This window comes from Cryptomeria japonica, chromosome 8 (genome assembly GCF_030272615.1).
Source record: "Cryptomeria japonica chromosome 8, Sugi_1.0, whole genome shotgun sequence".
In the NCBI taxonomy this organism is placed as follows: Eukaryota; Viridiplantae; Streptophyta; class Pinopsida; order Cupressales; family Cupressaceae; genus Cryptomeria; species Cryptomeria japonica.
In genome coordinates, this window is record NC_081412.1 from 497,234,811 (window position 1) to 497,252,125 (window position 17,315).

Sequence of the window (17,315 nt, forward strand, 5' to 3'; positions counted from 1 at the left end):
TATGTGTTCTCATTTATTGATGACTTCTATAGACGTACATGGGTGTACTTTCTTAAGTACAAGTCCAACGTCTTTGATTCATTGTGAATCTTTAAGATATTTGTGGAGAAGCAATTTGGACTTTCTATCAAGCAGATATGCATAGATAATGGGAAGAATATGTGAATCAGACCTTTAGATATTTTTGCATTGAGCATGGTTTGTAGCACTAGTTTACAGTTCCTATACCCCTCAATAGAATGGTGTTGCTGAGAGAAAGAACAAGACTTTACGGGAGATAGCCAATTGTATGATTTAGTCCTAGTCTATCGATTCTTCTTTTTGGGGTAAGGTACTCAATTGTGCCACTTATATTTAGAATCGAATGCCTCATAAGGCATTGCCACATATGACTCCTAAGGAGGCTTGGATCCATGTCAAGCCCCATGTTACTACATTTAGAGTATTTGGTTGTGAACCTTAGGCATTTATTCTTGATGCTCAAAGGAAAGCCATAGAGAGGAAGAGCTGACCACTCATATTTGTTGGCTATTGTGAAGATGTGAAGGCATACAAGTTATTTGATCCTAATTCTAGAGAGATCTTTTTTTGACGGGATGTTCAGTTTGATGAGCTCTTCACTCCACCAAATTGTCCTCCACCAACTTCTCCCTCACTACCTACTCCTCCCTCTTCATCTCTTGAGGATTTTTTATCTCTTAAGGATGATGCAGATGTTGATCCACCACCCCCACCACCACCAGATCCACAACATTTTCCCAATTGGGCCTGCTTTACTATTGAGGTGGTCAGTTCTATGGCAGGTGACCTTTTAGATACCTGTCGTACACGATCCCATACTTTAGGTGCTAGTCTCTTGAGTCATGCCATTTCAAACAATCCTCAAAGGTTTTCAAAGGTAATAGGTAAGCCTGAGTGGGATAGGGCTATGGATGAGGAGTTCTCTTCTTTGATTAAGAATCATACATGGGATCTTTTTTCTATTCCTAAGGTAAGAAAGTTGGTTTGGTGCAAGTGGGTGTATCGTACCAAGCACATCTTTTTGTGAAGGGGTTTTATCAGGTTAAGGGTATTGATTACTCTGAGACCTTTGCTCTTGTTGCCAAGATTAATTCTATTTATTTTGTACTATCCCTTGCAGCTTCACAATGATGGCCAGTTTTTCAAATGGATGTGAAGAGTGCTTTCTTGCATGGTGACCTACATGAGGAGATCTATATGGATCAGCCTCATGGGTTTGTGAAGGACACTTCTTTGGTTTGCAGACTTAGGCATTCTTTATATGGTCTCAAACAACCCCCTTGGGCTTGGTATGAGAATATGGACTCCTTTGTGCTCTCCTCTCACTTCACTCATTGTCATTCTAATCCCACAATTTACATTCAGTGTCTAGAGTGTGATCTTTTAATTCTTTAGCTATATGTTGATGATCTTATTATTATAGGTGTAGTCACATAAATATGTCCAGCTTAATTAAATGAATATTTGCTATTTATTTGATTAAAAATACACTAGCCATGAGTTAATTCAATTAACATTTAATTAATTCATCTTCAAAATATTCTCCTATTAATTAAATAAATTATTCAATTTATTTTAATCCATTCATTAAACCAAGTTCACAATCAATTAAATAAATAAATCCTATTTATTTCATTTAAACCCTTTTCCTCTTTGAAATGAATTAAATAAAATATTTATTTAAATCATTAAAACCCCCCCCACTTGCATTTGCATTCTCCTAAAAATGCAACTTGCACCCATTTATTGAAATAAATGAATTTTATTTTAATAAAAATCCTATTTTCCCTCACCCACCAAACCCACTTGCAATTCTAATCTCCTTCTAGATTCTTCTAACCCCTTCCTAATTAGCCTAATCCATTCCCTAATTATTGTCACATTTCTAAGCAACTTGGAGTCACTTCTCAAAGACTTCAAAGTCTTTGAAAAGCATTTAATGCTTTGTGTGTTCAACAATTTAACCTCCAAAGTCTTACATGACCATTAATGGCTCTTACATGACCATTAATGGCTCTTACATAACCATTTATGGTTAATTCAACTTGTCTCCTCAAGCATTTCTTGCTTTGACCATGTTTATCCCTTTTGCCTTTGCACAAAAGTTTATCCATTGGATAAAAGCTTTATTCTTTGAATAAAGAGTTTATTCATTCAACTAACCTTGACCTTAACTCCCAAGGTCATGTCAAGCATTTAATGTTTATTCCCTCTCCTCTCAACCTATCTCACATTGACACTTGTCATCTTTGGATTGGGTTGAAAGCCCTCACATGGATTGAAAATCATTCAATCTTGACCCTTGTTGAGATTGCTCAATCTCAACCATCCATTGCTCCATTTTTCCTATAAATAGAGCCCATTTCTTCATAATCTAGATCCTAAAAACTTGTATGCATTTAAGCTATAGTGAATTATAGAGAGCATTTAGCATAAACCACTAATATCTTGTCATCTTGGATAAAATAAATCATTTTAGCATCAATAGCATTTAGTATTAGCTTTTTTATTCACATTTAGAGCAAAATACTTCAATCTCAATCCTCCATAAGCATCCATAGTGCAAAAAGTTGCTAAGAGCTACACTATTTTGGAACTTGGAGAAGAGAGGACCAAAGGAGAAGAAACCAAGAGCATGTTAAGAGGCATTTGGAGATGCCTCATCATATTTATCTTCTTAGTTAGATATTTTGTCATGCTTTTGATATCTCTTTTGATATGTCTGTTTAGATTAGTTTTTGATTGGTTAACACTAATGGTTTCTTGTGTGTTGTGTGTTATTTATCATTGACTAACCTTCGCTTTTTGCAGAGCATCATTTGGTGAACCTGACGTGAATCCAAACACCCAAAAACCTATTTATTTTTTACCAATAACATGTTTGAATGTTGAAATTGTCACAAAGGTTGCGCTTTAGTGCTATTGATCACATTGTAGTGCTATTGAAACTTGTTGTTCTAGCACTATTGTTCTTACAATAGCGCTATTGTATCAAGTTTAGCACTATTGACATTGTTTGAGCACTTTTGACCCTATTTTGGTGCTATTGATCATGTTTGAGCGCTTTTTCCTTCCCTGTTATTTTTCTTCTTTTAGTGCTTTTGTGTTAAATAGCGTTTCTGTTTAAACACAGACTAGCGCTATTGTAACAAAACGCTGTAAAAAAAACCTTGTAACTGAAAAAGTGAAAATTATTAGGCTTGTGGAAGCCCACCATAGGTTCGATTTTTACTAATTGTTTGCTTCTTGTGCAGGTCTAAAGCCTACATCTTTAAAACTCAAAAACTTGTTTTTGGTGTTTTAAAATTGAAAAAAACAAATTTTACTTTCGTGCAAGTTAGGATAAATTTGTTTTTGGTGCTTTAAAATTGGATAAAAACAACTTTTATTTCCATGCAAGTTATGATCATTTGTTTTTAGTACTCTAAAGTTGAACAACACAAATTTGCTTTCTTGCAAGTTAGGATACACACGCTATTTGGTGCATTAAAACAAGACACAACAAATTTTCTTTCTTGCATCAAGCTAAGAATTTACAATCCACACTTCAATTTTTGGTGCAAATAAAATTCACAATCAACTTGTTTAAATTTTGCAAAGTGATTTTCCTTCATGCATACGTGCTTCAATTTCAGTTGACCAAGATTTCAAATTCTAGTTTACTCAAACCTTTGCATTTGAAGTTAAAAAGAACACCATGAATGCTGGAGCAACATCTCCAAATAGTTAGATCACATTGCAATGGCAAGTTAAAAAGAACAAGTGTTTTCATGCTTGGCACACTTGTGCAAAAAGTTGGTCGAGTGGTTCTACTTCTAACACACACTATCCTCTCCCTTGGCTTTCGTGGTCCTAGGTGCAAGAGAAAAGTGTTAATAACACTGAAATTTTTTATCTTTTTAAGAGAGGTCTGCCAAGAGACACATCACTCTTGGGAACGACCTCGTGCAGTAAATCCTTCGAGCCGCTACAGAAATTAGGTGAGAGCGAAATTTGTAGCCTTGGGTATAGCTGTTCCTATAGTGTAACTCGCCGAAAGGACAAATGGACCCCACCACTGGTTACAAGGCTCTTAAGTGAGTCACTGCAAAATGAACTTATGTCCAAAAACATTGAACATGACTAAACACCTTCAAGTAGTAGTCCACCCATTCTATTGATTGAGGATATTTGCGATATAATTTAGTGCAAGAGTATAGATGGTTTTGCTCCCAAGATAGTCACCATACATATTTCCTTGAGTAGAAACATAGCTTTTTGAAAAGTCACTTGTGGCTTGATAAAAGTGGTGACTCCCCCATCATAGGGATCATCTATTTGTTATTCTTGTGCAAGACTTAGTATATCACATCCCTACCTGCCACATCAGGATTCATAAGGTATGTAGTACCAAAGTCGAAGAAATATCAAGATGTGGGCTAAATTTATCACAATTGGCCATTTGACCTTAGGGATAAAAAGTGTTTGAAGTGTCTTCATTTTAGTCAAGACCAAGCGCAAATTGAGCCGACTTCAAGCTTTGGAAATACACCTTAAAATACATCTAAAAGGAAGGGTCATATAAAAGTCCAAGGATTGGGTTGATCTAGACCCATACTCATTTGTGCCTTTGAGGCAACATTCTTGTGTTTGTGTGCTTGCTTTTATTTCTTGTCAAAGAAACATCATAAAATCCAAAAATCAAAACAAGTATTCATCCAACCAAACATTTTTCAAAACAACCAAAAATATCAAAAACAAAGTGCAAACAACAAAGTATCAAAACTTTATGACCATTCTTCACATCTTGAGAAAGAATAATCTTCATCAAAACATCAACTTGAAAAGAAGACCATTGAGCTCAAAAGCTTTAATCAAAAGGAGGAAATTCTTCTATCTAAATAGACAAATCTTTGTCTCTCATAGAGCATTTTTATGTTACATGCATCTATACCTTCAAGGCAAATCAAATGAATTTGATTCAGTCATTAAACCTCAGAGCTTTTATGCAATATAGAGCTTTGAGTTATCACAAAAACCAAGGAGGTAAGATTAATCCCAACTTTTTCCCAAACATCTGTATCACATACAACATAGCTCGAGAAATACCACCAACACTCGAAAGGGAAGAGGTAGAGTTTGTTACATTTGTGACACAAAGCTTTTATTGAAGTTAAAACATTTTCATCCATTATCTCACTCATACATCATCACTTCATCATTAATTTGTTCCAACTCTCAAAACATTAAGAGGTTCTTGTCCCAAGTTCTCTTTTTAGATATTGCTTGAAACAAACACATCACATCACTTTTTCGATTGTTGCTACATCTAGGATAAGCTCATCCTAAGAGACACATCTACGCAGGTTAAAACTACTTCATGAGTGAATCCTCTCATTACTAGGTAGTTAAATCTGTAACACATCTCAGATTTCTCTACACCTTATCACATCCAACCTTATCAAAAACAAACAAGAAATTCAAAGAAGGAATTTTAGTTACATCTACCTTAAAAGTGCTAGAGATCCACATGCAACACAATTCACCAACCATCAATCTTTCATTTCATCAACAACTCATCATCATTTTCACTCAACTTCAACAAAAACTGGTAAACAAAATGGCTCACACCCAATCACACTCAAGGCAACGAGAAGCAGAAATTGAAGAAGAAGAGGAGGAAAATCTCAATGAATTCCAAGAAGCACTTGGAGGAAATGTGAATGATGAAAACCCAAGTACTCCCACTCCTGCAACAATAGAAAGGGCCCAACATAACCCTCTCTTTAACAAACTTTTTGATGAAATACTCAGGAGTAATGTGGATGCTCACTTTTTAAAGCTCGCTCAAGAAGGAGCAAAACTTCCCTCTGACTTTGATCTTGCCTAATTAAGACAAGCATTGGAATGACAAAGCTGCCATGAAGAGGAAATAGGTAGAGATCCCATCAAATATAATATTCCTCGAGGTAACCCACCACCTCCTCCTCCAAATGAAATAGAGATGTTGCGGCAACAAGTTGAGAATCTTGCCCAACAACTTCATAGTGGTGTCAAAACTAACCAATTCTCACTCAATGACATCTGTCCCTATCCTTTTGATAGGAATCTTTATATGCCACCCTTTCCATGAGGATTTGAAACACCCAAATTCAAAAAATATAGAGGAAAGGGAGATCCTCGTGATCATGTCAGAGAATTTCATTCTGCTTGCCTCGAAGTGGCATATGAAGACACATACCTAATGGACCTTTTTCCCCAAAGCTTGGGCAGAACAACCACATCATGGTTTTCCCGACTACCAGGTGGCATTAGAACATTTGAGGAACTCATCTAGAAGTTCCTAGCTCATTACTCTCATAACATTAAGTGCAACATCACCATGGCTGATCTGTGCAACACTAAACAAAAACCAAGTGAACTATTTTCAGTATTCCTCCAACGATGGCATCAAATGTCTAGCAGACATTCTCTTCAATTACCTAAACGAGAACTAGTGGAAATATTCATTTCCAACTTAAACGAAGAAATGGAATTTCACCTGGATGTCAAAGACACAGACTCTTTTAATGACATCATCACCAAGGGTTTGAAATGTGAACAAGCCCTCATCAAGAAAGGACTTATCAAAATCTATAATGAACCAAAGGATAGTCCTCGCCCATGCTTCAATAGTGATAAACCAAGCTTCTGGAACAAAAATAAGAATATCGTCAACGATGGGGTTGTGGACGCCAAGACTATCAAAAGTGCACAACCTATGGTTCGGTTTATAGGATAGAATCCTCCACCTTAGAATAACACAAATGTTCCTTCAAATCAAGGTCGCATCACATCTCATGATGAACCTAGACCTCGTCAACAAAAATAAAAATGAACATACACTCCCTTAGGGGAACCCATTGAAATAGTATTACGACAACTCATTTCTCAAAATTTGGTCACTCTACCCAAAACATCAAACTATGAGCCTCAGGTCAAACCTGCATGGTGGAGAGATACTGAACACTGTGATTTCCACCAAGGGTGAGGACACAAGACAAGTAATTGTCACTGATTGAAAGATCTTATTCAGGATCTTATTGACCGAGGTGAAATTGAAATTGAAGGACATGACCCAAAAACAACAAACAATGATCACCTAATGTTCAAAAATCCGCTTCCATCACAAGATCAAAGGTGTCCTTCCACTTCCAGGCAAGGCACTGATACCACGGATTATACGCAAGCTGCATATAATTACACTGTAAATCACCTGTATGATGCCAGTGAACAAGTTGCAACTATAACCATCAAAAATCCCAACTCCAATTGCAATGTTGTTACACGTCACGACAAGGTTACCATAAAGGCAGCTCCACAAGGCACCACCTCCATACCAAAGCAGTACAATCTTGTGGAACAATTAGACAAAATGCCTACACTTATATCCATTTTAGAGCTATTGTGCCTATCACCATCTCATAAAATAATCTTGGATCAAGCACTCCAAGAGGCGTCAGTCCCTGTAAACCTGAATACAAACCAATTTCAAGCCATGGTTGGAAGTCTAAAGTCATCACCTTGTCTCACTTTTTCCGAAAGTGACAACTCTTCCTTCTAGCAACCTCATAACGCTTCGCTACACATTGAAGGCTTTATCAACCAGCACAAGAGCAAGCGAGTCTTGATCGATAATGGAGCAGGCTTAAATATTTGTACACTACAGTTGGTCACAGCATTGGGATATGCCATTGAATCCATGGATCCTCGCAAGAAGATCATAATCAAAGCCTATGATGATGTAGAATGTTCCTCCAAAGGAGCTGTGGTACTACCAATCCAAGTGGGCCTTGTGGTAAAGCACATCATCTGTCAGGTTCTGGACCTTCCTCTGCCATACAATCTATTGTTAGGAAGACCTTGGATACATGCCATGCAAGCCGTTCCATCTACCTACCATCAATGTATCAAGTTCCCACATAACGGTGTAGAGATCACAATCCTGGGCAATGCAAATCCCTTTGCATATTGCCATAATATCAGCCATCAACCAGAGATTACCATTCCTAATAATAGAGAAGCCATTTCCTCCACATCATATATAAGTCTCGCCTCTCTTGCCAATTCGAACACCACTATACAAAAGCAAGAAAAGCTTAAGATGAAAATAGCAGAGGAAGGTCTTGGGGAATACAGCTTGAGTCAACTCTTTTGTGTGGGACAAATGCCCACTTCTCCTAGAACACATGGTAAACCACAACAGTTACTCTAGCAACCACTAATCATGCCAACATGTGCTTTGATGCCTTTCATCCTTGGAAAGAGTCAAGAAGAAGAAACCCAAGATGAGGACTTAGCGGAATGGATCTATAAAGATCCCATCACCACTGATATACCACAAGTTAATCTTCCCATAGATCAATATGGCAAAGGTCTCCTCATTATGCAAAGAATGGGGTATGATGGTTAGAGTGCTTTGGGATATTGCAAATAAGGATGACATGAACCTCTGCTGTCGGAATTAAAGCCCAAAGGTAATATAGGCCTAGGCTTTGAAAAAGAGATCTTTCCTAAACTCAAATTCAAAGGAAAGCCCATCAAACCATTATGCTAGCCTATTGCAAAGAGGACACCTTTCATTATCAAAATAGCATCAAACACCATCACAACTGCCCCACCAAGGCTTAAAATCCTAGCACAACCATCTACGATGCCAACCATCCCACCAATCAAACTAGTAATCCCATCAGCAATAGCCATAACATCAATAGCACCATTAATAGTAGCCACTGTATCAGAACCCATAGTAGTATCTACAACACCCGCAATTCCAACAGAAACAGCTAAATCAACAACATCAGTATTTCCTATGTCAGAGTCAGCAATCTCCATAAATCTTTCAGTAGCACCAATCACTACAAAGGTACATAAACCGATCACACCTGTAGTGTTTAACTCAAAGGATATTCTAGTATGGTACAGTAACCGAATCCTAGAAAGTGACTCAGAGACTGACTCACATGAGTTGGAATTTGATTCTGTTCAGCTTAATACTTTAGATGAGGAAGATACATCACTACCTCCACCCCACAAAGACATCCCTATTTATGGAGAAGCACAGATAAAGACTTCTTGGGTTCCTGAGCTAGAAACTTCTTACACAGACCCTACCTCACATCCTACGCCTGATTTTGATAGGGAGAGTACCATCAATGACCTTCACCACAATGTCCTAACCCTCTCTGATACATCTAACGCACTTAACCTAATCAATGAAGTAATGCCCATTATCCACCCTGAACTCATCGAATGGAACCAACCAAATCCCCCATGTCTTGACTTCTTCCAAAATGTTGAGGCCATCATTGACTTTTTGGAATTAAGGGATAACCTACCAAGCGGGGATCACAAAGCTAGATTCGCCATAGAACTAAATAGCGCAACATACTTCGGGGCAGATGCAAAACCTTTCAGCTACAAAAATATAACAATAAAACATGGATCTTCCAGTGAAAACCACACCGTGGCACTATTTGATTCAACAAAAGTAAAAAGAAAGAGCGTATCTAATGGTGAAAACCTCTTTGAGACGCCTGAGGATGAAGGGTTTGACATTCTCCCTGCTAGTACACAATAGGAATGATCAATGATTCTCATCGAGGAAACCAAAGAATACAATGTGGGGACTCCTAAAAATCCTCACCTCATACATCTGGCATCTCTTCTCACTCCAGAGGAATAGCTTAAATTTATAGAGTTCTTTCAAAAGTGTCAGATCAACTTTGCATGGTCATATGCAGACATGCCTGGGCTTGATCCTAATTTAGTCATGCACCACCTCATCGTAGTAGAAGGAGCCAAACCTGTCAAGCAGAAGCTTCGTAAGATGCATCCTCAGATTGCAGTGCTAGTCAAAACAGAACTCAAGAAACTCCTAGATGTTGGTTTCATTAGACCAATTGATTATGCAGATTGGATCTCCAACATTGTGCCTATCAGCAAACCAAAAGGGGGCATTCACATTTGTACTAACTTCAGAGATTTGAATAAGGCATGTCCTAAGGATGACTTCCCCCTACCAAATATTGACATCATAGTAGATCTGACAGCAGGACATGCCATTCTTTCACTCATGGATGGCTTTTCAGGATACAATCAGATAAAGATCGCACCAGAGGATCAACATAAGACAGTCTTCACATGTCCATGGGGCACATATTGTTGGAATGCAATACCTTTCGGCCTCAAGAATGTAAGAGCAACCTATCAATGAGCAATGACCACCATCTTCCATGACATGATGCATACTATGATGGAAGATTATGTTGATGGCTTACTAGCAAAATCACTAACTAGAGAAGGTCATCTAGACATATTAGATAAAATCTTTGATAGACTGGAACAATATCATGTTCGACTCAACCCAAAGAAATGTGTCTTTGGAGTAACCTCAGGGAAGCTCCTAGGATACATTGTCTCAAGAAAAGGTATTGAGGTCGATCCAGCAAAGGTAAAAGCAATGATGGACATGCCACCACCAAAGAACATTAGTCAGCTAAGGACATTACAAGGACGGCTATAATCTATCCGAAGATTCATTGCACAACTAGCAGATAAGTGTCATCCTTTTACACACCTGTTACACAAGAACATCTGCTTTCAGTGGGATGCCAGATGCGAGCAAGCATTCCAAATGCTAAAAGACTATCTTATGAATACACCATTGCTGATCCCACCAAATCCAAGTCGGCCTCTACTACTCTATATATCAGCAACAAGTACAGCATTAGGTGTACTATTGGCACAACATAATGCAGAAGGGAAATAGTGTGTTGTTTACTACATCTCTCGCACACTGGTTGGTTATGAATTCAATTACACACCTATTGAGTGAGCTTTCCTAGTAGTAATCTTAGTATCCACTAAACTGAGGCACTATCTGTTAACACATAAGGTACAACTCATTGCAAAGATTGATCCACTCAAGTATTTACTTAGCAAAGCAGCATTGACAGGCCGCTTGGCCAAATGGGTGATGATTCTAAGTGAATTTGACATCGAGTATGTAGACCGTAAGGCTATCAAAGGGCAAGTTATTGCAGATCAGTTGGCCAATGCACCCCTCATAGGCGATCATCCTCTCATTTCCAATTTTCTAGATGAAGAGATATTCTTGATCATAACAGCACAACTATGGAAACTATACTTTGATGGTTCATACACTAGGCATGGCTAGGGGGTAGGCATTATGTTTATCACACCTCAAGGTGATAGTATCCCAAAGTCTTATAGCCTCACATTTCCATGCACTAACAACATAGCAAAAGTATGAGGCATTGATCACAGGACTCAAGCTAGCCGTACAATGGAAATTACAAGAACTACAAATATATGGCGACTCACAACTGGTCATTCGACAAGCAATAGATGAATATCAGACCAAGGATGATAAACTCATGCCATACAAGAAAATGGTGGACACTTTAAAAGCATCATTTCTTACTATCACCTTTAAGAAGATACCAAGAGATCAGAATCGAGCCGCTGATGCTATGGCTACTATTGCATCTCTCCTAGATCTTCCACAAAATTCAACACGCTATAAGTTCTTGGTCAAATAGCTTTCGATCCCCGCTTATGATATCCCTGAATCTGAGATGATATGTCACCTTGTCAGTTTTGAATCCCCATGGTATGGTGGCTTATACACCTATCTCCGCGATCACACCCTTCCTCCCAACTAATCGAATAACCAACGTAAAACCTTCATTCACCAAACTGCTCGATATACCATTATTGCTAAAACCCTATACTGATGCAATCTTGATGGTACTCTTCTTCAATGTCTAGAACAAGATGAGATAACAAAGGCCTTGGAAGTGGTACATGAAGGAATTTGTGGGACTCACTCAAGTGGTCCGTCACTAGCCGAGAAACTCCTACACAATGGATACTATTGGCCATCTATGGAAAAAGACTCCTACTACTTTGTCAGAAAATGCAAGAAATGTCAAGTTCATGGAAACCTGATACATGCACCAGCATAGGAATTGCAACCAATCACAACACCATGGCCTTTTTGTCAATGGGGACTTGACCTTGTGGGTAAAATCCATCCGTCTTCATCCAACGGCCACAAATTCATTATTACCGCCACCGAATATTTCACAAAGTGGATCGAAGCTGTTTCACTTACCCAAGTCACCGACAAGCAGATCGCCTCATTCATCCTCAATTACATCATCTGCTGGTATGGTGTACCCATGTCCATCATCATAGATAACAGGCTTCCTTTCAAAAATCAAGATGTCCATGAGCTCTGTGAGAAGTTTCACATCCAACGCCGCTTTTCCACCCCCTATTACCCACAAGGCAATGGTTAGGCTGAAGCATCAAACAAAAACATATTGAGAATCCTAAAGAAGACAGTCAATGATGCCGGCTGTGATTGGCATGTTCAACTAAATCCGGCACTATGGGCATATCAAACTAGCATTCGAACCCCTACAGGCGCAACTCCTTACTCACTGGTCTATGGTGCGGAAGCTATCCTTCCTATTGAGGTCAAGATACCATCTCTACGGGTTTCCTTGGATAATCTTATAGATGACAAAGCCTATAGAGTATCCCATCTTTAGGACTTAGAGTTACTTGATGAGAAGCGACAAGCTACATACAACCATCTCAAAGCCTATTAGTAGCGCATGAGCAGAAGCTACAATCATCGAGTTAGACCTCGTACATTTGAGGTAGGTGATCTTGTTCTTCGAGAGAATCCTCTCAACCAACCAAATAGAGAACATCAGAGAAATTTTGAATCAAACTGGCTGGGTTCATATGTTATCACTATTGTATTTGGGTCTAGGGCATATCAATTGGCTACTTTAGAAGGAGAACCGCTCGCAGATCCAATCAACAGCATGCACCTTAAATGGTTTTATACCTAAGCTATACAAAGCATCAAGCTCCCTTGTATACTAGAAAAACAATCCAAAAACATTCAGATAAATTTCCTGAAGAAAATATAAAAACATCAAAATAGTAAAGAAAAATCATGCATCCAAATGGTGAACAAACACTTCGGTGGCACCTTGGGTAAGTGCGATGGTGAAAACCTAGCAAACAGGCACCACTCATAAAGGGTATGGCTCCATTATCTTTCAAGCTTGTTGCGATCACATTCATTACATACACACATCCATCCATCCAAACCATGGCTTGTTATTTGATCTGCAATTAGAGAAAGTACTTCATGCATCTTGCATCTCACTTTTTCATAGTCATGTCTAACTTGGGGGCAATGCCCTTAATCTAGTTAATGGAAGTGGATTCTACATTACTTGTGATTCATTGGGTTCAACATTCAAAACTATCTCACAAAATCCAAAAACATTCAAAACTGTCTCACAAAATCCAAAAACATTCAAAACAATCATCAAAATACCAAAAACATTCAAAATCACAAAATCCAAAAACAACGGAAAACATAAAAAAAAAACAAAAAAACATGGCACCACATTGTACATACTCATCTGAGCAGATACCAAGCAAACATTATACTCGCACGATGATCCCTTCTCAATCAACCAAACAATCAACATAAACACTCAGACTATCTTCAATAAGGATGCATCCTTCCTTATCTAAACAAAGACAAGATGACATTTTTTCTTTGACAAGAAAATTTTGTTTAAGCTATCAAATACTTGGTTGATTTGTGGGTTATTTATATAAGGTTTTTACAGCATTGTTTGTATGTCTTCTATGTTTTTATTCCGATGAAGTTTTGGGGCATGTCCTAATGGTGTCTACGTGGGAAGTTCACTAAGCTATGTGATCTTATGCAAAATGTAGTCATAGATCATTACGGCTTGCTGACTATAGCGTATACCTCGACCATATGAGCATGAACCATTACCAAGGATCCATATTCTTTATTCTTTATGTATATACTATTTGTTTGCAGGTACAATGCTCTTCCTTTGGTTCCTCCTACCTCATTCAAATTGGATAAAGGTTTTATCTCTTATTATAGTATGAACTTGTCTCAGGATATGATTAGCCTAAGATCAAGGAGGACGATCCAAGTCATGCCTAAACGGAGATGATCCTTATCTGTTCCACAAGCAGTACTCTGGTTAACTTGACCCATTATATCAAGTTACTTGTATTCACTTGCTATATCAAAATCCATGTAAGGAATACTCAAGTCATCCTGAATCATTATGTCAAGATGCTTGTATTCTCTTCCAACATTTTAAAGCTCAACAATGAAAATAGAGCACTATGGATTGTCATTTCATCTCATTTATATATATTGCATTCTGTTTCATATCACCCATCCATTCACTCATTCATATATATAATTTGTATGCAAATATGAACAAGGTTAATATGAACAGTTATGTGAAAATTAAGCTGGTCTTGGATACAATCATGACCGAGTACTCTAATACATCATCCATGCATCATGAAAAGTCTCAAAAACCTTGCATTCCTCATGGTCATATCATCATTTATATTTAGTTACATTTTGCATTAAGTACATTCATGTCATTTTTAATTAAAATTGCATATAGTTCATTTAGTTTATCGACATTAGTCTTCATTAATCATTTGCATCATTGCATAAATCATGAAGGATTAGATTCATTCATATGATCAAATTGTCCTTGATTGTATTAACCATTTACTATACATTCATTTAGTGTCAGGTGTCAATTATCATTTTATCATTCTTTATCATCCTTTATCCTTTATCATTGCATACATTCACTTATCTATTCATTAATTAAAAGATGCATTCATTCATTCATTATTAAGTATCTTATTATGCTCATGTTAGGATTCATTTACATTGCATTCATTATCCTTTTTTAAATTGCATTAAGGAAATTATTAAACCATAAGTTGTAGTAGCATCACATTATCATTTTTACTTAATCATATTTAAGCATTTAAAATCATAAAACCATTTGTTTCCAAAAAAACATTGGTTCATATCATTTTATATGTCCATTATACATATGCATTCACCTAGACATTTTCATATAAACATTTAAACTTTACATTTTGTTTATCCATATTACATTCATTTAAAAACATCTAGATGCATAACCATACATAACTTCATTTATTCAAACATTGCATTAACATCATTGCATAATTATCTCATCATTATATCAAAATAGGAAACACCAAAATCCTGTTCATCAATCATCATTATGCATACATCCTCATCATGACATTACATACATACAAACAATGCATCAAACAAATCATACATATATAAACCTGAATTCATATGTCAGTATCCAACATCATAAATCATCATAAAAACATGCATATAAGAATTATCTCATCAATGCATACATATCCATCTAAGCAATAAACTCATAAACTCATCATCCTCCATAAACATCCTTACATATCAAATGCATATCATCAAAATATGGGATCTCCTCATATATATCATCTCATATATCAAAGTACAATGAAGTCTACAAAATCGGCTACCAAGAGCCATCGAAGATATAGTCCAAAAATAAACAATGATAAAATACATATATGCAAAAAAGCTCTCTCAGAAGCCACTCTGACCAGATGTTGTACCACCATCGCCACCTGCTCCCCCACTGGTCCCCACACCATCTGATCTATCTCTCTGTGGAGGCCCCATCAAACCCCCACTCACTCCTGCATCCCCTGATCTATCCCTTCGTAGAGGACCCATCACACCCCCACTGCTCTGCCTCCTCTATGATCGCTCTGATCTGGCCTACCGCATCTGTGAATAGCTCAGTGCTTGCTGACTAGCTAGCACCACCTGCTCATATAATCCCTGCCAGTAATCTATCTCAGCCTGTGCTCATCGAATCTCCCTCATCACCTCCCCCGTAGGCCCCTGTGCTCCTACTCCAACCCAGACTCTCTCTTGTAGCTCTGCTAATCTCTCCATCACACTATCCCTCTCCTGCAGCACTACAGTCAGCTCTGACTCCCGTGAAAATAGCTACACATCTCTAGCTACCACCTCTGCCTCCAAATCCTCTACATGGGTCTGCAAATGTACTACCATATGATCCCTAAGATCTCCAGTGGCTCCCTCCCCTATATCCATAGCAGCCTCACCTGTATCACCCTCTTCAATGACTCTCTCCCCTCTATCCATTGGGATCTCCCTCTCCATACCTCTACCACCCAATCTAACTCCTCCCTGCATCAACAGTCCTTGTGATATCCGCAGTGGCAGTCCACCTCTCCCTCTCCATTGAATCCGACTCCCCAACCCACCACCTCCTCCACCACCTCCTCCTCCACCACTTCCTCCTCCGTCTCCACCATCTCCTCTCCTTCCTCCACCTGCCATCAGTCCTTGACCTCCTGCCCTCCTTCGTCTCTGTCCCCTCTCAACCTTAAACTTGGGCACCGGCTCTGCTGGATCGGATATCCGTAGAATCAGATGTGTCGCTTGGTACTGCATGTACTCATCTGATACCCCTGCATCCATAACCCTCAGTCGTATGTCCTAAGGTCTCACCTGCAACATCCAAAACTCCACCAGTGCCTGGTCATACAATAACACCCCCATTCATATCTCTACCGTATCACCTGAGCATACTCCCCTAATCCACTCGGTAACCCCTGTCGTCGCCCAAACTGTCTCAAGACTCTCCTAGGCACCTATCTCTCTACATGGTATGAAGTCCTCCCAATGAGGAATCGGGTCATGAACACATAGGGTAGTGCCTCTGCATCATCATCCCAAGGCTCGCACTCTAGGTACGGTCTCCATATAACTGCATCCAAATCATCTAATGCCCGCTGCCACCACTCTAACTTCTCCAGGTGGGGCTGACTCATCATACCGCTATACATAAACATATATAGCTGATCCACTGTGCAGAACCTAAGACTCACTATTCAAGTCACTGGTAGGTTCTCCCATGCCCAAATATGTAGCAGCATCACTCCCATTGCTAAGGAACCCCTCCCACAGTATACTACCTCATGCAACTCCTGATAAAGGTGTGCCAGCAGGCACAACCCTCAAGCAAATTGGGTCCCCTCAATAATCATCATCTCTATCACCTGCCCCCAACCAATGACTAGACCATGTGATCGCCTATCAGGACATAGTAGTCCTCCCACAATGTCGGACACGACTGCTGGTAAAGGCTCATATAAAGCAACTATCTCCTCCCAAGCAATGGAGCCATCATCAATGAAAACATCCTCATCGAAGAACCTTTAAACTGCTAGAGTCCCCCATGATCTGTCATATGTGACCAGCTCCCCCCAAATCAGAATACGTAGGATGCGCCACACATCCT

At 38.6% G+C, this 17,315-nt stretch overlaps 1 protein-coding gene across 1 annotated transcript; it reads right to left on the bottom strand.

Moving 5' to 3' along the window:
• Positions 1 to 600: 600 nt before the first annotated feature.
• Positions 601 to 16,492, bottom strand: LOC131064664 (uncharacterized). Its single transcript, XM_057998893.2, has 3 exons — positions 16,276 to 16,492; positions 8,746 to 8,897; positions 601 to 819 (listed from the first exon to the last, which is right to left on the bottom strand). The coding sequence occupies exons 1-3, from the start codon at positions 16,490 to 16,492 to the stop codon at positions 601 to 603; spliced, it is 588 nt and encodes a 195-aa protein (XP_057854876.2).
• Between the last annotated feature and the right edge of the window lie 823 nt (positions 16,493 to 17,315).